Source organism: Cygnus olor, chromosome 6 (assembly GCF_009769625.2).
Source record: "Cygnus olor isolate bCygOlo1 chromosome 6, bCygOlo1.pri.v2, whole genome shotgun sequence".
Taxonomy (NCBI): domain Eukaryota; kingdom Metazoa; phylum Chordata; class Aves; order Anseriformes; family Anatidae; genus Cygnus; species Cygnus olor.
The window spans coordinates 20305229-20324662 of NC_049174.1; the positions used below are offsets into that span (position 1 = coordinate 20305229).

A 19434-nucleotide genomic window follows, 5' to 3' on the forward strand; every position below is an offset into this window, starting at 1 on the left:
GAGTTCGCCAATCCAATTATCTTTCTCTGTGTTTTACAGAAAGGAGTATGGGAAGCTGGAGAGAGAAGATAAAATAATAAAAAATAATAAAAAAAGAAAGATACTAGATTGTAGTTTTTGAAAATGGATGGAAACTCTTAGCGGTAGAACATCATTACAGCAACAGAGTAGATGTTTATGAAGCAAATAACACTCCATTATAAAACTGTAAAAGTTAAATCTACTCAGTTCACTGCTTTAACTTAATGCCAATAGCAGGTATGGGCAAAAGTCTTAAAATTTTGCTCATATCTCTTCAGCCAGACAGAGATAATCTGGTGGAATTTATAAAATCTGAATAAAGATAAATAAATGAATAAAGATAAACCAATTGGAAGTCATGTTAAAGTCATGAATTTGTTGTTAGGGAAGAATACAAGACTTTGAAAACAAGAAGTAGCACTTCTCTTCAGCTGCACAAAGTAAAAGACCAGTGCAGGAGTTACAGCAGTGCTGATCACTAGCACTTTCTGAAAAGGCCTGCAGCACCTTGCCTTGAGAAAGCCAGCTGCATAAAAGCAGTTGGCTGAATTCCCGCAGTGCACAAGGCTGCCAGGGCACTTTTGATCCTCCCAGACTACAAGACAGTCCCTGTTGAATTTAAAAGTATCTAAAATGATAACCACAACTTAGATAAAAGTATTCCTCTCACACTAACAAGAAAATATCAACAGGTTTCTAGGGCTGAGAACTGTTAATCTGCTCTGCATAAACTGTCATGAAGTATTGCCATAATGTCTGATAACAGCTGGCAAATATCCTGCTTCTTCCAGCTCTCTATCTCATATTGTATACTGAGTACGTTAAGAAGTTTCCACACTTTTTAAACTAAAACTAAATCTGCTCTTTAAAAGAGAACTATGATGGTGCTGCAAGAGCTGCTGTCTCTGTCAAGCTCATACCTCCTGCAGGCTATGAAGCGTTAACTCAGTTGGCACCTTTACTTGCTGGCCTAGTGAAGTGAGGGTCTCGCAACACACAGAGTAGCTTAGGAACATGGCCTTCAGGGCCAATCTGTTGTGACATTTCAGGTCTCAAAATCTTCCAAGTGCATCAGTCTTGGGCCAATATTACGCTTCTTGTCCTTGCCTTATTTGACAGGTTGAGAACTTGTAACACTTTTAGCCTTTCCTTGTTGGTATATATTCCCATGTATTTGGGGCTCCTGAGTGTCTGATGTGAGAGATCTGGGCGTTGAGGCTCATCTCATGTTTTCCTAGTACCATCTGTGTTCCCACTAGCCTGATACATTGTCTGTCTGATATCCTTCTACATCCTGAGCTGTCTTGTCAGAGAGGACATTCTGGCGTTGTGCTGTGATCCGGCTGACGGCTGCCATTGCCCAGGAGTGTGTGCTACTACTGTTTGTCAACTACTGTAAGCTGCCAGCATTAACATTATTCAACTCATGGGTTTCCTTGACAGCTTGCATTTGCTCCTGGACACAGCAGTTTTACTGTCTGACACCAGCACATGGCCACATTTCTCCAGTCTGATCTTCCTAGTTATCAATTTTGTTTAAAATACGAAAAGAACTGCCTCCACAGTGCAAACTGGTTGGTGATCTCATACTTTATTTACATATATGGCATCTCTCTCCACTGTCTCCTGCAGGGTGCTTATAATGAAAGGCTTTTGACTTGCTATCACTGCACTACAGATACTGTGCTCCTGCTCTGTTGGACACTTCATGCTCAGACACCGCAGATGTATGGGATGCTGCTTTGACTTGGTGCTCTGGGGTCAAGCGCTGCAAATCTGTGACAGGAGTGTTATTTCGCTGTTAGCAATCCACTTCCCCACCTCCATCTCCCCTTCTATTTCCACAGTAGGCTGCTGAGAAACCTTCTCAGTAGTCATATGTATTTGTGTGTATAAATATATATATATATATATAAAAGTCATTTATATATAACAGAGAGACAGACTTGCAAAAGATTGTTTGCACCTATATATGGACAGGATCAGGCTTTATCTCTGTGCTCAGCTCACCAATGGGAACAAACTCTCCAAGTCACAAGGGAAATAGCTATTGCATTTTCCCAGGAGACTTATCAAAGAAGAAAGGTGTTACTGACTGTCACAATGGACCTTTTCAGAATTGTAGTTCACTATACCTAGGTGCTGCTCAGGTCAGGAATCAATTAAATATTATTTAAAGATGTAATGTTGCGAATGCAATGCTGTTCAATTTTCCTCCCCCTGAAGAACAAAGAACAGAAACACAGCCGATGGCTCAGAGCAGAGAGCTGAATATGAATGTAGGGGGATTGATTAGACACAGCACATTTCTGCAGTGATAACTTCAACAATTCTGTAGCATTGCTGCAGAGGTTTGGTTGATAACCAAAGGTTACGTGTAGCATCCACGTTTAATATTAAATGTATCCCTTTTTTTTCCCTGCCTGCGTAGAATAAATTCAAAGCCTTCATAGATCTTACCAAAAAGATGCTATGAATTAATGAGGTAGCCTTGCTCCGTCATTGATATATCATCATTTAACTCTTAGTAGAAATAATACATCTATGTGATCAATTTCATTCAAGTCACCGTTTAAGAGCAGGAGATCTTTTCGGCTGATGCCATTTCCCTTTGAATATTTGGTTACACCAGGCTCTTCTTCCCGTATGCAGAAAAAAAAACCCTACACATCATAGTAACAAGGAACAGAATGAAACAAGCACTTCAACACCAGTTTCTCAGTGACAACTATCTGCAAGTTCCACTGCACAGGTAATACAGATATTCTTCAGGTCAAGAAAGATATGTGTTTAAAGCCTTCAGTGTTTTTAGTCTTGCTGTTCTTACCTTTCTTTTGATGTCAATGAATTGAGAAAACATTAAGGACCAGTAGAATGACAATTCAACAATGTAGTAATAATGAAGGTCGGGCATCAGCGGCTGGAAGATGGAGATGAGAAAAGGTTAACAGAGGGTCTAACTGATATTACAGGTATCTGAGGTCTATAGGACAGATGTGCAATCATCAAGGGATTACTCAATTATACATAAGCATCCTATGCAAGAAAAATGATGATGGTTGCCTCTTTTGAACTTTGATGGTTCTGGAAAAAAAAAAAAGCTTCCCAATCTACCCTCTTGACAAATCTTTACAGTATTGTAATATTGTAATACCAAAAAATTATGATATCCATTAGGAACCTAGAACAAACTAAATTCTGCCCACTCATACCTCTGTTTTGAAAGATGACTTGAAACATCTTGCTGTACATCATTAACGTGTGTGTAAAGCACAGCAAAAGAAACAATACCAGAGCGGATTAGAGTAATATGATACCAGTATATAATATCATCTGCACGTGTTAAAAATGTGAGTTTTAAACAGGTTTAACTCTTTCTGGTATTAAAGCCTTCCTTTAAAGATTATGACCATTTTCTGGGAACATGTTAACATTTGTGAAGAAGAAAATAAATAAATTTAGCCAGGCATCTTGCTTGATAAACATCACTAAATACACGTTTAAAAGCAAAAGAAGTAAAACCAACAAGACACAGAAATTTTTCACAACCAAAACCAACCTGGGGTAACTTCAAAGGAGGTAGCTGGTGGCATGCATAGGGTGTTTAGCCCCCAGCCTAGGAGACAGTCCTAGGAGCTACTCTAATTTCCTCATGATTTTCTGCTAGTCATATCTTCCACCACAGTGACAGAGAGGGGCCCTAGCACAGGAGAAGCTTCTGAGGACATCTCCCAAGGGATTAGATGAACCATCTCTAGAACAGTCTTCACTGGTCCAACCAAACACCCAAGCAGGGCAAGAGTCATTTCAGTCAGCAAGAGGCATTTCAGTTGCCTCTTTTATTCCCACTCCCTTTTGTAGACTGATTCTTTTTAGCTGAAAAACAGTCTTTAGGTGCCCACTGAATGTTGCCTATGGGTTATTTAAATATAGACATATGCTTATACTTTATGAAAATGTATACACTCAAAATCAGTCTTTTAAAGCTATTGCCTGGGCCAATACAATCCTTTTCTGATTTAGTGATACAGTCAGTAAGCTTTTAATTAGGTGTAATAAAAAAGGGACAAGAACATGAGCTAGCAATGGTAGTAACAAGCTGCAACTATTAAATTCATTATTGCAAGACAACTCACCAGGGAAAATCTCTAGTAAAACAATTAAGATAGTCAGCTGCTTTATTAACAATAACTTTAGAACTTCTATACCCATATACAATGATAATGGGGGGAAGTGAGGCTTTCCCTCCATGAAAAGATTAACAGTGTGTGTTTAACTTAGTCAAAATACTAGGTTTCAGTTCCCTATAGACTTAATTCTATAGGACTGTTCTGCACTTATGGATAGGTTGTTGCCCAAATGATTAATTTGACTGTATCTATTGTAAGTCCAGCTGTATTTCTGCAATGTTGTGCTGAATAAATTACAAAGGGACTGTAACAAACAAGAGATTAGAAGTTTTACCTAGTTAAGAAAAAGAAGAGTCAAACTGAAAAACCAGCACATAATCCTGATCAGCACTCAGTAGATTTTGTCTCTGCAACAATGATTTTAATAATGTTTTTTATTACATAATTTCTGTTGGACCCTGTCAACTTGTAGCATGATTTTAGATATAGCAGGTATAATTACCACCCTCTAAGAGTTGTAACTCACTTTCTGAATGACTTTTCTCAATCTGCTGAATCTCTGGCTTTGCTAAAACTTTCAGCATCCTCAAAACTTTGTAAAAAAAATGGCCATTCCTCCACTGTGGCAGATGTCTGCTTTCACAGTTAGATTTCCCAGATCTGTTTTCAGATCATGTGCTTCATATCAAAACAGGTGTGATAGTTATATTCATATTTCCCATCTTGAACACAAACAAGACAGGGAGCATCTAACAATGTTCTGAAACACCATGTAGCCTGTTCATGCTAACATATTGACATAAAGCTGCACCATAGTACAAACAGAGCACTTCAGAGATGCCATTTCTGATTTTAGGCAGCACTGTAACTTTTACCTGATATGGGTACCCATTCCAGCACTGTCTGGTATTCCAAAGCCACGGTGTCTGAAAGAGAAAGAAAAAAATAAACATTCTGTACATAACATTCTGGACAAAATAAAAAACCGGGAGACATGCAGCTCAGTTACGTGTCCTGTTTTTTTTTTTTTTTTTTCCTGCTTCCAAAAGACTTATACGATTATTTCCTTTTCAATGCCACAAAAGATAACAGAGCCTTTTAAATCTGCTCCTGTAAGCAGTTTTTTCTTTCAGAGTTCCTTAGTTTTATCTTCATTTTCTGTGCAACTGAATAGGCTCAAGGTAGAAAACAACATATGGGCAAACTCTTCTACCCAACATCTTCAACTGTTAAATATGTCCACAATGGGCAATAAGAACATGGCCAAACCAGCAGTAACCAAGCAGCCACACTTCCCTTTTTAGGCACAAGCAGGAGCAACTCCTTTTCGCTATGCATGTCTTGCAAAGCACAGCTGCATCTCAGGTTCTGCAGGCATCTGCACTGAGAAACACACATCTACAGCACAAGCACCCACCCACTGGGTATCTCATTAGAAACATGAAAGAAAGCTGTGGATTCAAGATATTTGTGCAACTCCTTTACATAACCTTAGCTTCCCTACATGCATGTATAAAGGTGGCAGAACATTGTTAGAAGGTTCCCTGGATTAAGACACGCATACCCTTACAGCATTATGTGCTTCCACTAAAATCATTTTCTGAAATGAATCTCGTGTGTGAAAGAAAGCATTTTCTTGTTTTCACCATCAGGTGGAGCAGTCCAGCTCAGGCAAAGCCTAACAAACACACACATGTAAAATACAGTATGTGAGGAGCATCAAACCAAATAAAACGAACACTAAGCAGGCTGTTGTTCTGAAGCCTAAAGTCCCAAGCTGAGAATCACGCTAGTAGAGTCTTTATAAATAGGAAGCATTTGTACCATATTAAAAGACAGTACAAATGGCAGTCAGAGTTATAGCCCAATTCCCAACTGATACTTCAGTTCTAATTATGATTTGTCTTACGCAATGTCCAAAGGGCCTTTGTGGGTTAAACGTGATATAAGATGACTTTAAAGGCTCTTCCTAGTTTTTTGAATGCATCCTTCACTTAATAAAACAAAATAAAACTTGCACACCTACACCCACATTGCTCCTCAGATGGAAAGGGATACTTGTTACAATAACCTGAGCAACATTTACAAGTAACAGACCTCCTAGAGTTTCTGATGTGCCTCTCACAAGGAGGCTTTAAGAATAGTAAAAGTCCACTGAAATCTCTCCATCTCTCTGTTTGGAACAGCAACCAATCCATTGGTTCAAACATCTCCATGGTAGTTACTGCGGTGAGTTCCTTTCATTGCCCACAACAAAAAAGGTCTTTGGAAACAGACACAGCCTCTCTATAATTGTTTCTAATATACAGAATTTTTGTCTGACAGCTGCCTAAATAAGAGCCATCCAAATATTGTAGGATAATTCATAGTTTTAGCCAGGTTTGAAAAGCTGTAACTGTCTTTCATACCAGATTCAGCTAGAGCTAAGAGATGCTTCCTACCCAATTATTTTGCTATCTAAATTACAGGTGCTAGCAAAAAATGCACATTTTTCTCTGTCAAATATTATGATGTATTAAGGCTTCTTATGAGAGATGCGTGCTATAGGAGCTGCAGATACAAGAGGTCTACATTCAGTTAAAATGCTGAATACTAAATAAAATAAGCCTCACTGGAAGAACCTGGAAAGACTTTACCACAAAGCCAGAAAGGATACCACAAATTGAGAAACAATGCACTCCATGCATTATTATTAAGTCTCAGAGACCAATACAGTGCAGAAAATCTGCTGCTTCTGAGCCACAGAAGGCTCAGCCAGCCACGCTGCCACCTCCAGCAAAACGCTTCCGAGTTGCTGTTTGGAAACCTAAGGGATACTAGGAGGGCAAGAGGCAGGCAGCGAAGGCTAAGACTGTGGGGCATCTACACCACCTTCCCACCCCTCTTCCCTTCCCTGTCTCCCCTCCGTTTGACTTGCCTCAGCTTCTCCGAGTCGACCCTAACTGCTGTAGTAGCACTGAACTTTGGTTGCAGTTGCCCTGGAGTGAAGAGGTAAAGAAAGAGCACTTGGTTTAAGCACAACCTCCCCATCCCACCTCCACAATCAATGCAGCCCTAGACTGAAGCTCACTTCTCCATGAAGACGTGGTTCCAGCTGGAACAGCGAGGTGCCTCCCTTAGTGAACCCCACAGCTGAGGGATACTTTGGGCAGGCTGCGGCTGGAAGGAGAGAATCCTGAACTGCAGTGGAACACCTAGACGTGGGCGAACTAACCAGAAAGGAGTTAATGCAGGCATGCTCAGGGCTCAGCTGAGCCGTGTGTGTGCTCATAGGACAAACCTGTGAACCTCCTTGCACCAGACAAGCTCACTGCTGGGCAGAGCCCAGCTCTTCCTGGGAAGTCCCACAACAGACTGGGAGAAAAGGTCACTGGCTTGGCTCTGCAACAGACCCTTTCTTGATGAACAACAGAAGCATGTTACTGTTTCCACCACCTACTGAATACCCAAATATTGAGAACAAGAAGTAAAATGGAAGTGTAATGCCTGGGGAGTAGGTGAAATGCAAGGAACCTGATAACAAAAAGGCATCCTGAAGCTGGAAACAATACTAAAAACTTCAGTACCAATAATGTCAGGCACAAAGCACCAGCCCCACAGTGCTGAAATCCTCCCTTACATAACAAAGGAGTTCAGATGGAGACTTAAGCTTTACCACACTTCAGTAAAGTGTCTGATTGGTGCGGTATCAATGACAGTGAAGGATGACAAACAGCTGTTGAATCTGCTGTCATTTACAGCATCAAGGAAAAAACCTCCTTTCTTTTACTTTCCTTATAGGAATATCTGTCAAAAGCTCCATCAAACCTCTCTCTAACACTGTGATTAAAGAGAGCGATTGTAAAGAACCCTTTCAGAAAAAAACAAAACTCTCTTGAGACAAGGGAATGACGGAGGATTTGGAAAAAAATGAACAAATGATCTCAGACGCCTGCATGCTAGGCAGAAGCCTCGGGTTGCCTTGCATGCCCTGGCCTATTCACTTATCTTTAGAGAAAGCTTCTCATCAGGTCCTGGCTCTCACATGCCCCGAAGTCTGTGTGTCTTGCTCAAAGTGCTGCTAGCATCTTGTATGTGATGGGTCAGTTTTGATAGTAAATGGGAAAAAAAAAAGGAGCATAATAAACCCCCTTCCATTTGTGATCTGTTCCTTAGGCAGCTGATTTGGCTGAAAGGTATTTCTGTGTGTGTGTTATCAGAGAGACAATAAATGTACCTGATGAAGTATTTTCAAATAACAAGCTAGATTCTAGTTCATCACACAGTAATGAAAATGACCACAAAAATGCCTCCTTCATCCACATGTGCCCAGCAGAATCCACCAAGTACAGGAACCACACAAAGGCCAGGGGCTGGATTCTCTAGCAGAGGGAAAGGAGCCCTACGTATCTTCAGCCTGTACTTCCCCACACCATTGGGAAGCCAGCCATCGGGGGGGGGTACCAGGCATGTCAAGAGTGAAAGTGAACTGCACGTGCCTTTTACACAAGCAGCTTGTATTTTTAAACATAAATATAACTATCTGGAGGTCACGCTTTTTTTTTTTTTTTTTTTTTTAAGAACGACTGCTTTTGTGGAGCTAAAGTTCGTCTCATTGCAAGTTGCTCTGTCATTCAGTGAGCTACCTGTACTTGTACCGAGCACGATTAGAACCCCAAAACCACAGGTTGTACCACATGTGTTGGTGTTGCTTTGCGCAAGAATCACACCCGTGGAAGTATGAGCACTTCCTCACACTGCGCTCACCCATGGAAGTATGAGCTTATAGATAAATAAAAGATGTGCAAAAAATGATTAGTGTTGCTGGCATTCATTTTTCTTCTTGCAGTCCATAAACTTGAAACAAGCAACTTGCTGAGCAAACACTTCCAGAGGCACATCCTTAAGCCCGGTGACAGCAACCCCCAGCTCTCCACAGAGCAGCTTCTGCCCTCGCAGTCTGAGCATTAGACAGCTGTTATGCACCTGATTTACCCCTGGCCATATGGGCACGCTGTAACACCCAAAGGAGTTCTCCCTAAATTCCCAGATAAGTAAGAAAAATCTTCTGGCTTTTCCAGCAGATGAATAAACACAGTGGGCCAGCTGTTTTTATGAGAATACAGCATGCAAAAATCCAGGAAAATCTCCACAGAATCCCCACATCTCTCGAAAGCCTATTCATACCCAAAACCACATTTGAAACAAAAATGAGACATTCTCTGTCTGAACAAGATTTTAAGTTACTTTTGAAACCTGGGTTACATTTGAAACCTTATAGGTTAATTGAAAATTGGCCCTATAAAAACAAAACCACCAGAAATCCTGAACACCCACTGTACATGTTACTCTACTTTCTCAAAAGGCCAAGATTTTATCTGGCTTGGTTAATATATCTGGATGCAGCTTCACATAATTTTTTACATAATTTTAACTCTGACTGTTATAAGCATTATAAAGTGCAACAGAAAACAGTGCTTTTAGCATCAATTAAAGTCAAGGTAACAAATACGTTTGGCAAATTTCTACGCACCTCACTAGTTTTTGGCTGATAGATATCTTATGGCACTTGTACCTCTACTTTCATCAAGTTAGAGCAGGTTCTTGTTCTTCATGGAAACAAGTAGTACAGCTGAGGCCAGAACATTTCCTCTTGGTCAGCATTTGTTAACTGAGCCCTGAAAATGCTGTGCTAGTTTGTTCTTAACCCTAGACCTAAAGGTTTGTCATCTCATACACGCATGTCCTTTCCTCTGTTCCTCAAGAGCAGCTGTGTGCTCTCACCGCAGGCAGAACACAATCTCCTGCTCAAGGGGATGGACATCTCACCACAGTCCAAGCTTTACAGCTTATCTATGTGGGAGCGCAATTGTAACAGCAGGGGAGAAGGAGACTATAATTTTTCTGTTGACTGCAATGCATAAAAGTATTTAAGACTTCCACCTCCTTTTTATTTTCCAGGAACTGAAAATTTCATGCTTTTAGTGAACAGCACCTTTCAGAACATCAGCAGAAGAACAGTTACTCATGATTAACAGTTCTGTTTTTTTTTTTTTGTTTCATGTTTTGCATTTAATCTTCTTCATGCTTAAATTAAATAGTATCTCACTGTTCACTTTTTTTCCAACTAAGGTTAAAAAACCTAGCACTTTTTCCTTATTCAATATATTAATAGGCATTCTTCTAGCACATCACTTGGTTGAATAAGTACTCACTTAGAGGGGATTTACTTGAATTGCTTTTTTTTTTTTTTTCCCCCCTCTCTATAACACCTGCATCCTCTTGGCATGGTAAGCTGAATGGCTGTTGACATTAGAGAGAAAGCCAGGTCACCATGGCAGCTCACAAAGCATCCTTCTGTAGTTTCCCACCCCAGAGGCACTACGTTGTGGTGCAGAAGTGACTCCACCCTCTTATGGTCAGACCGAGAGACTTTTCACTAAGTGCATCTCTCCTATTCCAGCCTCACAGTGGTCCCTGGTTCCCTTCCCCATCTTCTTTCTTGGCCTAATGGCGATCAGTGTAAGCGTGGACTACTGCAGCCTTCCTCTCTCAAGAAAAATACATACCAATGAAAACACATGCTTCTGTGTGTAATGGACAAACCAATACACTGTTGTTTTTTTTAAGCTACAGAAAAGCTCCCAGATATTAATTGTTGTAAAACAAATCACAGCTGAACAGGCACAGGCTGTTGCAAAGGAAAAACAATAAAGGAAAATAATGAGAAGCTCTTCCTTGCTAATAAAATTTATAAACTGTGCATTGATTTATTATTACTAAAATAAGCAAAATGCATTGAGTTGTAACCCGTCCTTTAGTCATTAAGCCTATCTTTATTAGCTCTCTGAATGTACTCCAAGCACTTCTTCAACTAAAAAATAGCCAAGAAATGCTGAGAAAATACTCTGTTGTTACTTCATCTTTAGAGAAGCAAAATGAAATTAAAATCTATGTTTAACTAGACCCCCTGGGGTAAAACACTCACATATAGCGGCATAGCTTGGATACTCTGCTAGCCACACAAAAAAAAACAGGAGACCAGGAGAACTGGTCTCTGTTTCTGTCCACGCAGGGGCTGTTAGCTGCCTTATTAAAATCAGTCATCTTAGGCATACAGTTTACACAGCTCCTGTGACTTCTGCTGGCAAGCTTAGCAGTCAAAGTACTGGATAGCCAAGAGATACTCGTCTCAGAAGAATTTCTCTGGTCAAAGCCGCTCCACTTTTTGTTCATTGCTGCACTCAGCCGCAGTTGATGGCCTACAGCAACAAAGCTAAGACTGAGACCTCGGCCCCGTGCCACTTCAGCAGACAGGATAATGACCAGGGAGTATAAGAGTTTGAGCCCTCAGTCTGTGTCAGATTTCTGGAAAGGCTGCCCTAACCAAAAAGCCATTTGATACTCTAGAGGAAATGTGACATGCACATTGCTGTGGAAAAGTTATTGATGCATCACAACTGATTTTTCAGGGGAATGATGCAACTGAAAACCTCCAGCAGTTCTCAGCAGCATCCTTTTCAGTTTCAACCAGAAAAGTAACTTTTATTTTGAACTTTTGGGCACATCACTGTTTTTATTACGATCGTTTGAACACCAGCAGCACATTCATGATTATCTGGATGTTGGTAAAGGGCTCCATTTTCTGAACATGTTTCTTTCCATATTATTATTATTATTTTCACAATGTGACACAAATGAAGTGACATTTCTTCCACAAGTATCAGCATTTTGCAGCAATTTTTTTCTCCAGCAGAAAGAAAATTAAACTCTTCCTCATTTTCCTTGATTTTTAGAAGATTTACAAAGGAATAACCAGAACGTTGTGTGTCAGCTTTTCAGTTTCTATGGCCTTCCCTAAATTTACCTAGCCTCTTAGGACTTCACACTTAAGATGTCTCAGAAACTTTCTGTGATCATTTAGAAATATTTTTTACTTCTCCTCCTCCAAAAGACACCCTACATAAGACAGAATCTGAACCGTACTAATATCATTCCTTGTTATGGTTGTTTGCTACTAAAGTATTTCTCATACTGAAGTCTCACCCATTTAAAAATCACATCAGACAGCTTTCAGCATCCAGTGGCTGCCGGGACAGGCATTTTATGCACGATGTTAGCAGCAAACAATGCCAACAGCACTGGCTGGTTTTGTTTATGGCAAGATAAACTGTGGAGTCATCAGACAAGGCTCTCTGCAAAGACAGGATTTAACCGCCCCCAAATCACTAAGTAGTGACAATGCGAAATGGAAAAATCCATGGCTAACATTTTGTATCAACTTCTGCACGCTCTTCTTCCCAGTGACTTGTGGTTTAGTTTGCTGCTCACACCAGGAATAGCATTTTCGTAAATTCTTCACAGACCCAAGCAATCATTCATCATATTTCTTGGCACAGTTCACAACATAAGCGAAGACAGTATGACACATTGCCGATGAAAATCCTGAGGTGCTCTTTTCATATATTATGACTGAGCAAACTGTCATAAGTTTCTGCAGAACTGTTATTGCTCTAGAGTTCAGTGCTTTGTGTCTGCAGAAACAAGGTGCTGGGAAAAAACACTTGCAATGTAGAGCCCAGCCTCTCCCCTCAGCAATCTGCAGTGCTGACTTCCAAATATAATTAAAAATACGATACTTCTACTAATCGAAAACTATAAAATATACAGAAGGACACATTCCAAGGCCAAGATTAACAACAGTCACTGACAGATGCACTTGACATTTCAAATGCAAATGTGTGCACAGAAGTATTTTTAGAAAAAAATATGAATTCAATTTTGGATTTATTTACATAAAATCATTTCTGGAAAGGCAGAGTAAGCTCAATGCACCACATACATCCACTTTTCCCTTTGCAGATATGATGTATGTAGGTCTGTTGTGGCATTTATGTCTTGTGCTGATAAACACACAATTTCAACTTTAATTGTAGAGAATGTGGAAGGGCCCTAATATCTGCCAAAGGATGGAGGTGTCGGGAGGAAAGGAGTCTGCACCATATCTAGCAGTTGACACACAGAGACCCTTGGGTGAAGTTTTGCGTGCATTGAACAGAACCGAGGAATTCTGCAGCCAGAGAAGCTGGTAGCTGCAGCATCTCCTCCCCTTGCTCTGATCAGCAGTCCTGCTACCAAGTCTGGTCATCAAACAATTTGCGCTCGTTTGGGTACCTTCTTATTCTGACACTTCCTCTTCTGCTTGCTTTGTCACAAAGAGGCTGGGCTGCCAGTGATACTCAGATAGTTTAGAGCAGCTGAAGGTCTATGGAAATGTAGAAGCTGGGCTAAAGATCCCGTTCGTAACAGGTTTCCCAGTGACACGACTCAACATATTTTGTACTTACTGCATAAAAAGTAGCAGACCCATTCAGCAGAGCACTCCAGATGCCTGATAACACTTTGGGAAAGCAAAGCAGCTGTAAACCCATTAGCTTTACAGCTGCCTTGTGTTTTTTGATCACAGAGCCAGACCACACCAATTAACCTAGAATTTGCATCTAAGAGGGCATTTTTGAATTTATTTTATTAAGACAGACAACATGCAACCATGGGTCTGGAATCAGTTCAAAAAGAGCAAGTGTTGAGGTTTACACTTGGCAAACAGTAGCTCTGTAAGAGGGTGAACTGCATAGAGTTATACATATAAGAGACCAATAAAAATCCCAAGAGAGAATTATTAAAACGGATAAATAGGTCAGTTCACCCCTGGTAGCTGTGCAGTGCTCCAAGATCGCTGCTGAACTGCAGGATCTCAGAATGCTCCTCGCTTTCCTACAGGATACAGCTTCAACAGAGCTCCAGGGTTTTCAGCACGCTCTGCTCTGATAGTACAGTTACCCAAAGGCATACAGGAAAGTGGTTAATAATTAAACTCATCATTACACATCTACTTTCTGTAATTATACCTACTATCTGTGGCTGATCTGCCAGAAGAGTACATCCGGCTGATTTTGACCAGCCGCTGATTTCCATGCCACTTGCTGAAGGGAAGCATTCACTACATCCTACATTGTCATCCTACATTGTCCTACTGACGCTGACTTTTGGAAACCCCCAGTGAGCTTCTTTCCTTCCCAGGACTCGCTGTGTGCTGTAAGGACTTGATTTACTGACATGCTGTGTCAGTGAAGCAAGCTGTTACTGCCCGTGGCCCACAAAGGGAAGCAGAGTCCATCTCAAGTAACAACAAAACAACTCTTTCCTGAGTGAGCACTAAGGTACAATTTCAAGCACAAAACCAGATGTTTAAGGTAGATGTTTAAGGATATTTATGAACTTGCACTGCCTGCCAGAAAAAGGTTGTATACAGGAAAACAGAACAAAATCCCCTCCACTTTCCACTCCTGCAACAGCCATGTGTTTCTGGAGGTTAGCATTAGCACATTGCAGCAAGGTCTCAAAATCATCCCTGACATCTGAAAGGTAGGAAGTTATTGCAATTGCAGAATTTTGATTAGGAAATACAGGACTTTTCCAGGTCACAGGGCCAAGACTTAACCCCAGAGATACAAGAGTGTGTTTGAAACATTTGGTGCCATTACTGGTGCCTGGTCAGGAAACCTTTTGGCAGTGAACACCTCTCACTGCTGCTACTAAAACCCTGACAGAGTAACTGACCTGCTCCCAGACGCAGAAGCAGATCAAGTCCCAGGAGTGGCTGTGGCAGCAGAGCTCCATCCAGACAGGTTGCTGCAGCAGGCAGCCTGAAAGCGCCTGTTGTGCGCCTCTCCAGCCCCACTGAGGGACCAGTTTCTAAGCAATTCCATCACTGGGCGCAGCTAAAACAAAGCATAAGCTAAGCAACAAAGACAAGGATGGACTAAGGCAGCCTCTTTCCCTCCCCCTTCTGCAACTGCTGCATTTTTCTGAGGTCAGTGCACGTATACTGGAGCAGGGCAATTCACCCTTGGGGTGCTGGTGTCCTCAGTAGTGTATTTAATAATGCCACAAGTACTGGGTACCGCCTGGGAAAAGGCCAGTGAGGAAAACCGCAAATACTGTATTTTCCTCTAGCAGAATAAAAGACTGTGGGAAAACATTAATTAATTTTAATGTAAGAATACAGTTTAAAAGGCATTGCTTCCTGCCCAGTTCTGAGCCAGTGGTTCTGAGCACATTTACTACCCCAGAGCAGAATAAAATGGAAACCTTAAAAGATTTGGGAAATTATTTTGCTTAAGCCCACATAAACTTTTATGTTGACTTTTCTTCTTTTATTTCCCTTTCTCCTCCTGCTGAGGAAGTGCGTAGATACAATCTTTTGTTGTTTCCATTTGTCATCTTCCCACTGGATCCATTCAGACATAACTTCTGTTTTTCTTATGCAGCCCTCTACTGAAACAGCTAGCAAGAAGAGTGGCTGGTAGAGATGGAAACAAAGGAACTGCGCTGGTGTTTTATAACTGCTCAATTTGTAATTAATTTTGGATTAATATCATGAACTGTAAGTTCTGGGCACAGCAACACCTAGAGTAACTGGGCAAGAAGAAAGGGTCTGCTCCCTCACTTTCCTGAACCTACAAATCTCAAGGGAAAAAAAATCTATAATCGCTGCTGAAACTCCTTATTTAAGTTACACGTGTGAAAACAGCAGTTAAGAAAACAGAAGCAAAACTCAGAATTAGATTTGAACTTAAAGGAGTATTTCCCCAAGTAAAGTCTGCCATTTCTCATAGCCAGTAACTGAGACCATCAATAGGCAGGAAAAATGAGATAGCTTTAAGAAAAAATTAACTGGGAAGCTGCGGAAGGTAATACAATACAAGAAAAAAGAAATGCTCACTGAACTACTAAGAACGTATCTGTTTAAATAGTAAACTTCTTTTCCCTAGCACTCAAAGGGTAAAGTGAAGCAGCTTTATGACTCGAAGCCTTATACTGTAAAAATACATAGTGATCTAAAGGTCATACTAGCCTAAATGAAGATAAAGCTATCGTGCTCCAAGTCACTGCCTCAATAGTGAGATCAACTCAATAATGGCAATTCAAAGCACCAGTTGGATTATTAATAACCTGCTCTAATATCCAAACGTGCACTCTTTGCTCAAGTGTAATTAGCTGTGGAAAATAGGACTGCTTCGTTCATCTGAACAGCAAAATAGGAAAGGCTCCTGCAGTAGCAGAGCACTGTTCTAAATACTTTGCTAGAGGTAAGTGAGCTACCATAGTTTCCAAATGAATTAAAGCTATTTTTATCCTAAAGTTGCTCAAATAAAACGCTTCTAGAATTACTTCCTCTAGATCTGCTATTTTTATATATACGACATTGAAAAATCCATGTCTTTCAGAAAGCTGGTAAGTGCTGTGCTGAAGTCAAGGCTGGCTAGCAGGCTGCAGCAGGACATGCGCCCTGCGCTGACCGGAGCAGCGGCATAAGGCGCAAGCACTGACAATGTGGGGCATGGCTCCCTACCGCCTTAACTCTTCAAACTGCTGATTACAGAGCATTTACTCTGGTGTCCGTGGTTATTAAATACCCCCAGCTGGATACCAAGCAAAGAGAAATTCAATTCTAGATATATTTTTTAAATTACTGTGTTGTTTTTCAATCCCTTGCTTATGTCAAATTTGTCCTCATTGTCATTATGGTATTCATTAGGAATATCAGTGATATTCTCCTTTTGCCCATTTCTTTCAAAAAACCATTTATTTTCTTTCAGCCACAAATAAATTCTGCCATCTGGCTTAGCTTTTGCTTGATCCAGTTATTATGTTAACTTCAAACAGCTTACACAATAGATTATTTCCTATACTAACTGGCCTTCTCTTACAAAACCTCAGTGTCTAAACTGCATTCATTCTTCCCTGTTAATGTATATTGAAGTAGTGGAGTAATTTAAAATTAAATTTCTCTGCTGACTTTGATCTTTCTCACAGTACGATTCATGATTTATATTTCAGATAGCCAAAGCACTCTATTAATCTCTCCTAAATGCCCTCAACCATTTTTATGCCCTTTTGAAAGAGACATCTGAAACAAATTCCTTTTCCATTAGATGGATCTAACGTTGGTCTTGCTGGAAACCTTTTCTACTCACGATACTTACTTAAAAATGCAATATAGCATTTCCATGTTTCACAATGGCATCCTTCAGGAGACTCTGACATAAGTGCTCTTCCCTGTTTTCACAGCAAATTAGAAATTATGTTATTTAGCACCCAATGCTGAGCCCCACTTTGAGGAAAGAAATCAAACTAGATTGGATTTTAACATCCAATATTATTTTAGCTTAACAATTTTCATTACTTACAAACACTGAGCAATTTGTTTTCCCGATTTAAAAAAAATAATAATAAAGAAAAACAGCCCAAATCAATTTTAGAGCAAGTACAATCTGACAAAGGCAGGCTTCATTTCCTCCCTGAGTGGCATACGTATCACATTATCCTTCTGTTAATAGAACAGTAAAATATCAAATATCAGCATTGTGTTAAAAGCACTGCAGAGTGGCCCCTGACATTCTTCATTTAAATGAGAGTATTTATCCAGTATGGGACAGATAAGCTCAGTGAACAAAAGCAGTTACAAGGCTTCAGTAACGGATAATATAACAACTTTCCAGCCCTAACATGGGAAAGAAACCACAACACACACAGACTAGAGTACATGCCCAGCTGAATGCCTGCTTCACTTAATTCAGGAGTGGAGGAGAGAGGGGGCAGCAGCAAGGGCTCTGGAGCAAACCTCCTGCTGCCAGCTGCTGTCACACTGCTGTTCTCTACAGCCAGGTCTGAAATAAACCAAGGTGGCAGATATTTCAAAAACTCATGCTTTGGTACCTCAGAGCTAAAAGTAGAAGAGTTTGGCCCAGCTTAGTTAGTCTCATAAGAATCAAACTGTCAGATATGTTGTGTGCTCACAGCAGCGCACGTTTCTGAGATACTGTGCTTCTTGTGTCTTTCTGCTCAGCAGAATAGCCAGAAGCAACAGCTTCATGGAGAAGTACATGCAGGAACATGAAATGGAAATAAGCGATAAGTGAAGTGCTGCCCATTCTCATCCAGCTTGTTTTTTTCCACTCCAAATCAGCTAAGTCACACACAACATGTTCTGTAAATAGCTTTCCAATAGCTGAGAAACTTTTTCTATGGAATCAAGTCTGTTCTACTGCTAGAAATAGCAAAAATTGTGTAAAGCATTGTACGTTTTCAATTAAGTCAGTAGGATTGGTATCGAATCCCTGGATGTGATACCAAATTCATCTGCAGTGTTGCTCCATGCAAGTGTAAGGAATTTTGGCCAGAAACATATTCTGCTGCCATCAAATTCCTTAGGTGTTTCAGAGGTAAGCATAACCTAAACGAAACTTTCTATTTGTTATTCATCGTTATTTCTGTATTTAAACTCTTTTGTTATTCCCTCCAGAAAAATATCATTAATATTCTAACTAAAACTCAATTTAAACTGCAGCACAGCCTTTATTTTGTAATGCTGAAAAGGTAGTTTCATAGTCCCAGGCCAAATTAAAATCCCAAAGTCCAAATAAATGCACTTGACACCTCCATATCTACTGTTTTCAGAAATCATGTGTTGCTCATGCACCAGCGGCAAGGGATCAGTGCATCCAGAAGGGAGTGGCAGTGCAGCGGTGCTGTCAGAGTGATCGTGCAGCCCAAGGGCTCTTACCCAACAAGACATTTCTGAGCCATCAGACTTGTAAAACACAAGGCTTTTGGGAAGCACGGCATCAGCACCATATAGTGGTTGGTTATACTTTCATACCTTTAAGAATGTATAATTGTATTTATACTTGCGACCTAATTTGCAATAATGTACGAACATTTACAGCCCACTGACTGCAGGCTTCATTTCAAACAGGATAATTTCCAAAACTATTTCCCATATTTCTTCAGTTCCGATTTCTTCAGTTCTCGAACCAATGCCAACTAAAAGAGTAACATAAGCTTGTTTAAAAGCACAGTGAGTGATCTTCTCCTGTATTAGCAGCTTTGTTCTGCTGCAGACCACACAGTACCATGACTTGGTGTGCACAGTAACCATACATATGGTGCTGCTTCCCAAGTAAAGCAGTTAAAAATGTCAACTTGGAACTTGTCATGAAGCTAAAATGAATCCTTTTCAGCAATGTGTATACAGAATCAGTGACATTAGGAAAAGAAAACTATTCACAGTTGTGCGCCGCTTGACTGAACAACTCTTTGCAGATGCAGTCACCTTTGCTGCAGCACAGCTGCTGTCTCATGAAACTGACAGAAAGACTTCAAAAGCATTCCTAAAAATCACGGTTCAATAAAGCATTGCAACCAGCGTGAGGCTTTTGAGAAAGTCACCATGTGCCTC

The 19434-nt window shown here is 40.5% G+C and overlaps 1 protein-coding gene across 5 annotated transcripts in view; it reads right to left on the reverse strand.

The window, feature by feature from the left end:
* CERS6 (ceramide synthase 6) overlaps positions 1 to 19434 on the reverse strand; it is a 127157-nt gene that overhangs the window by 33568 nt on the left and 74155 nt on the right. For all 5 annotated transcript variants that reach the window (XM_040562368.1, XM_040562369.1, XM_040562371.1 and 2 more), the window contains 2 exons: positions 5027 to 5077; positions 2849 to 2941 (listed from right to left, as the gene is read on the reverse strand). In XM_040562368.1, coding sequence (XP_040418302.1) covers positions 2849 to 2941; positions 5027 to 5077 — 144 coding nt within the window. The remainder of the gene's footprint in view (positions 1 to 2848; positions 2942 to 5026; positions 5078 to 19434) is intronic.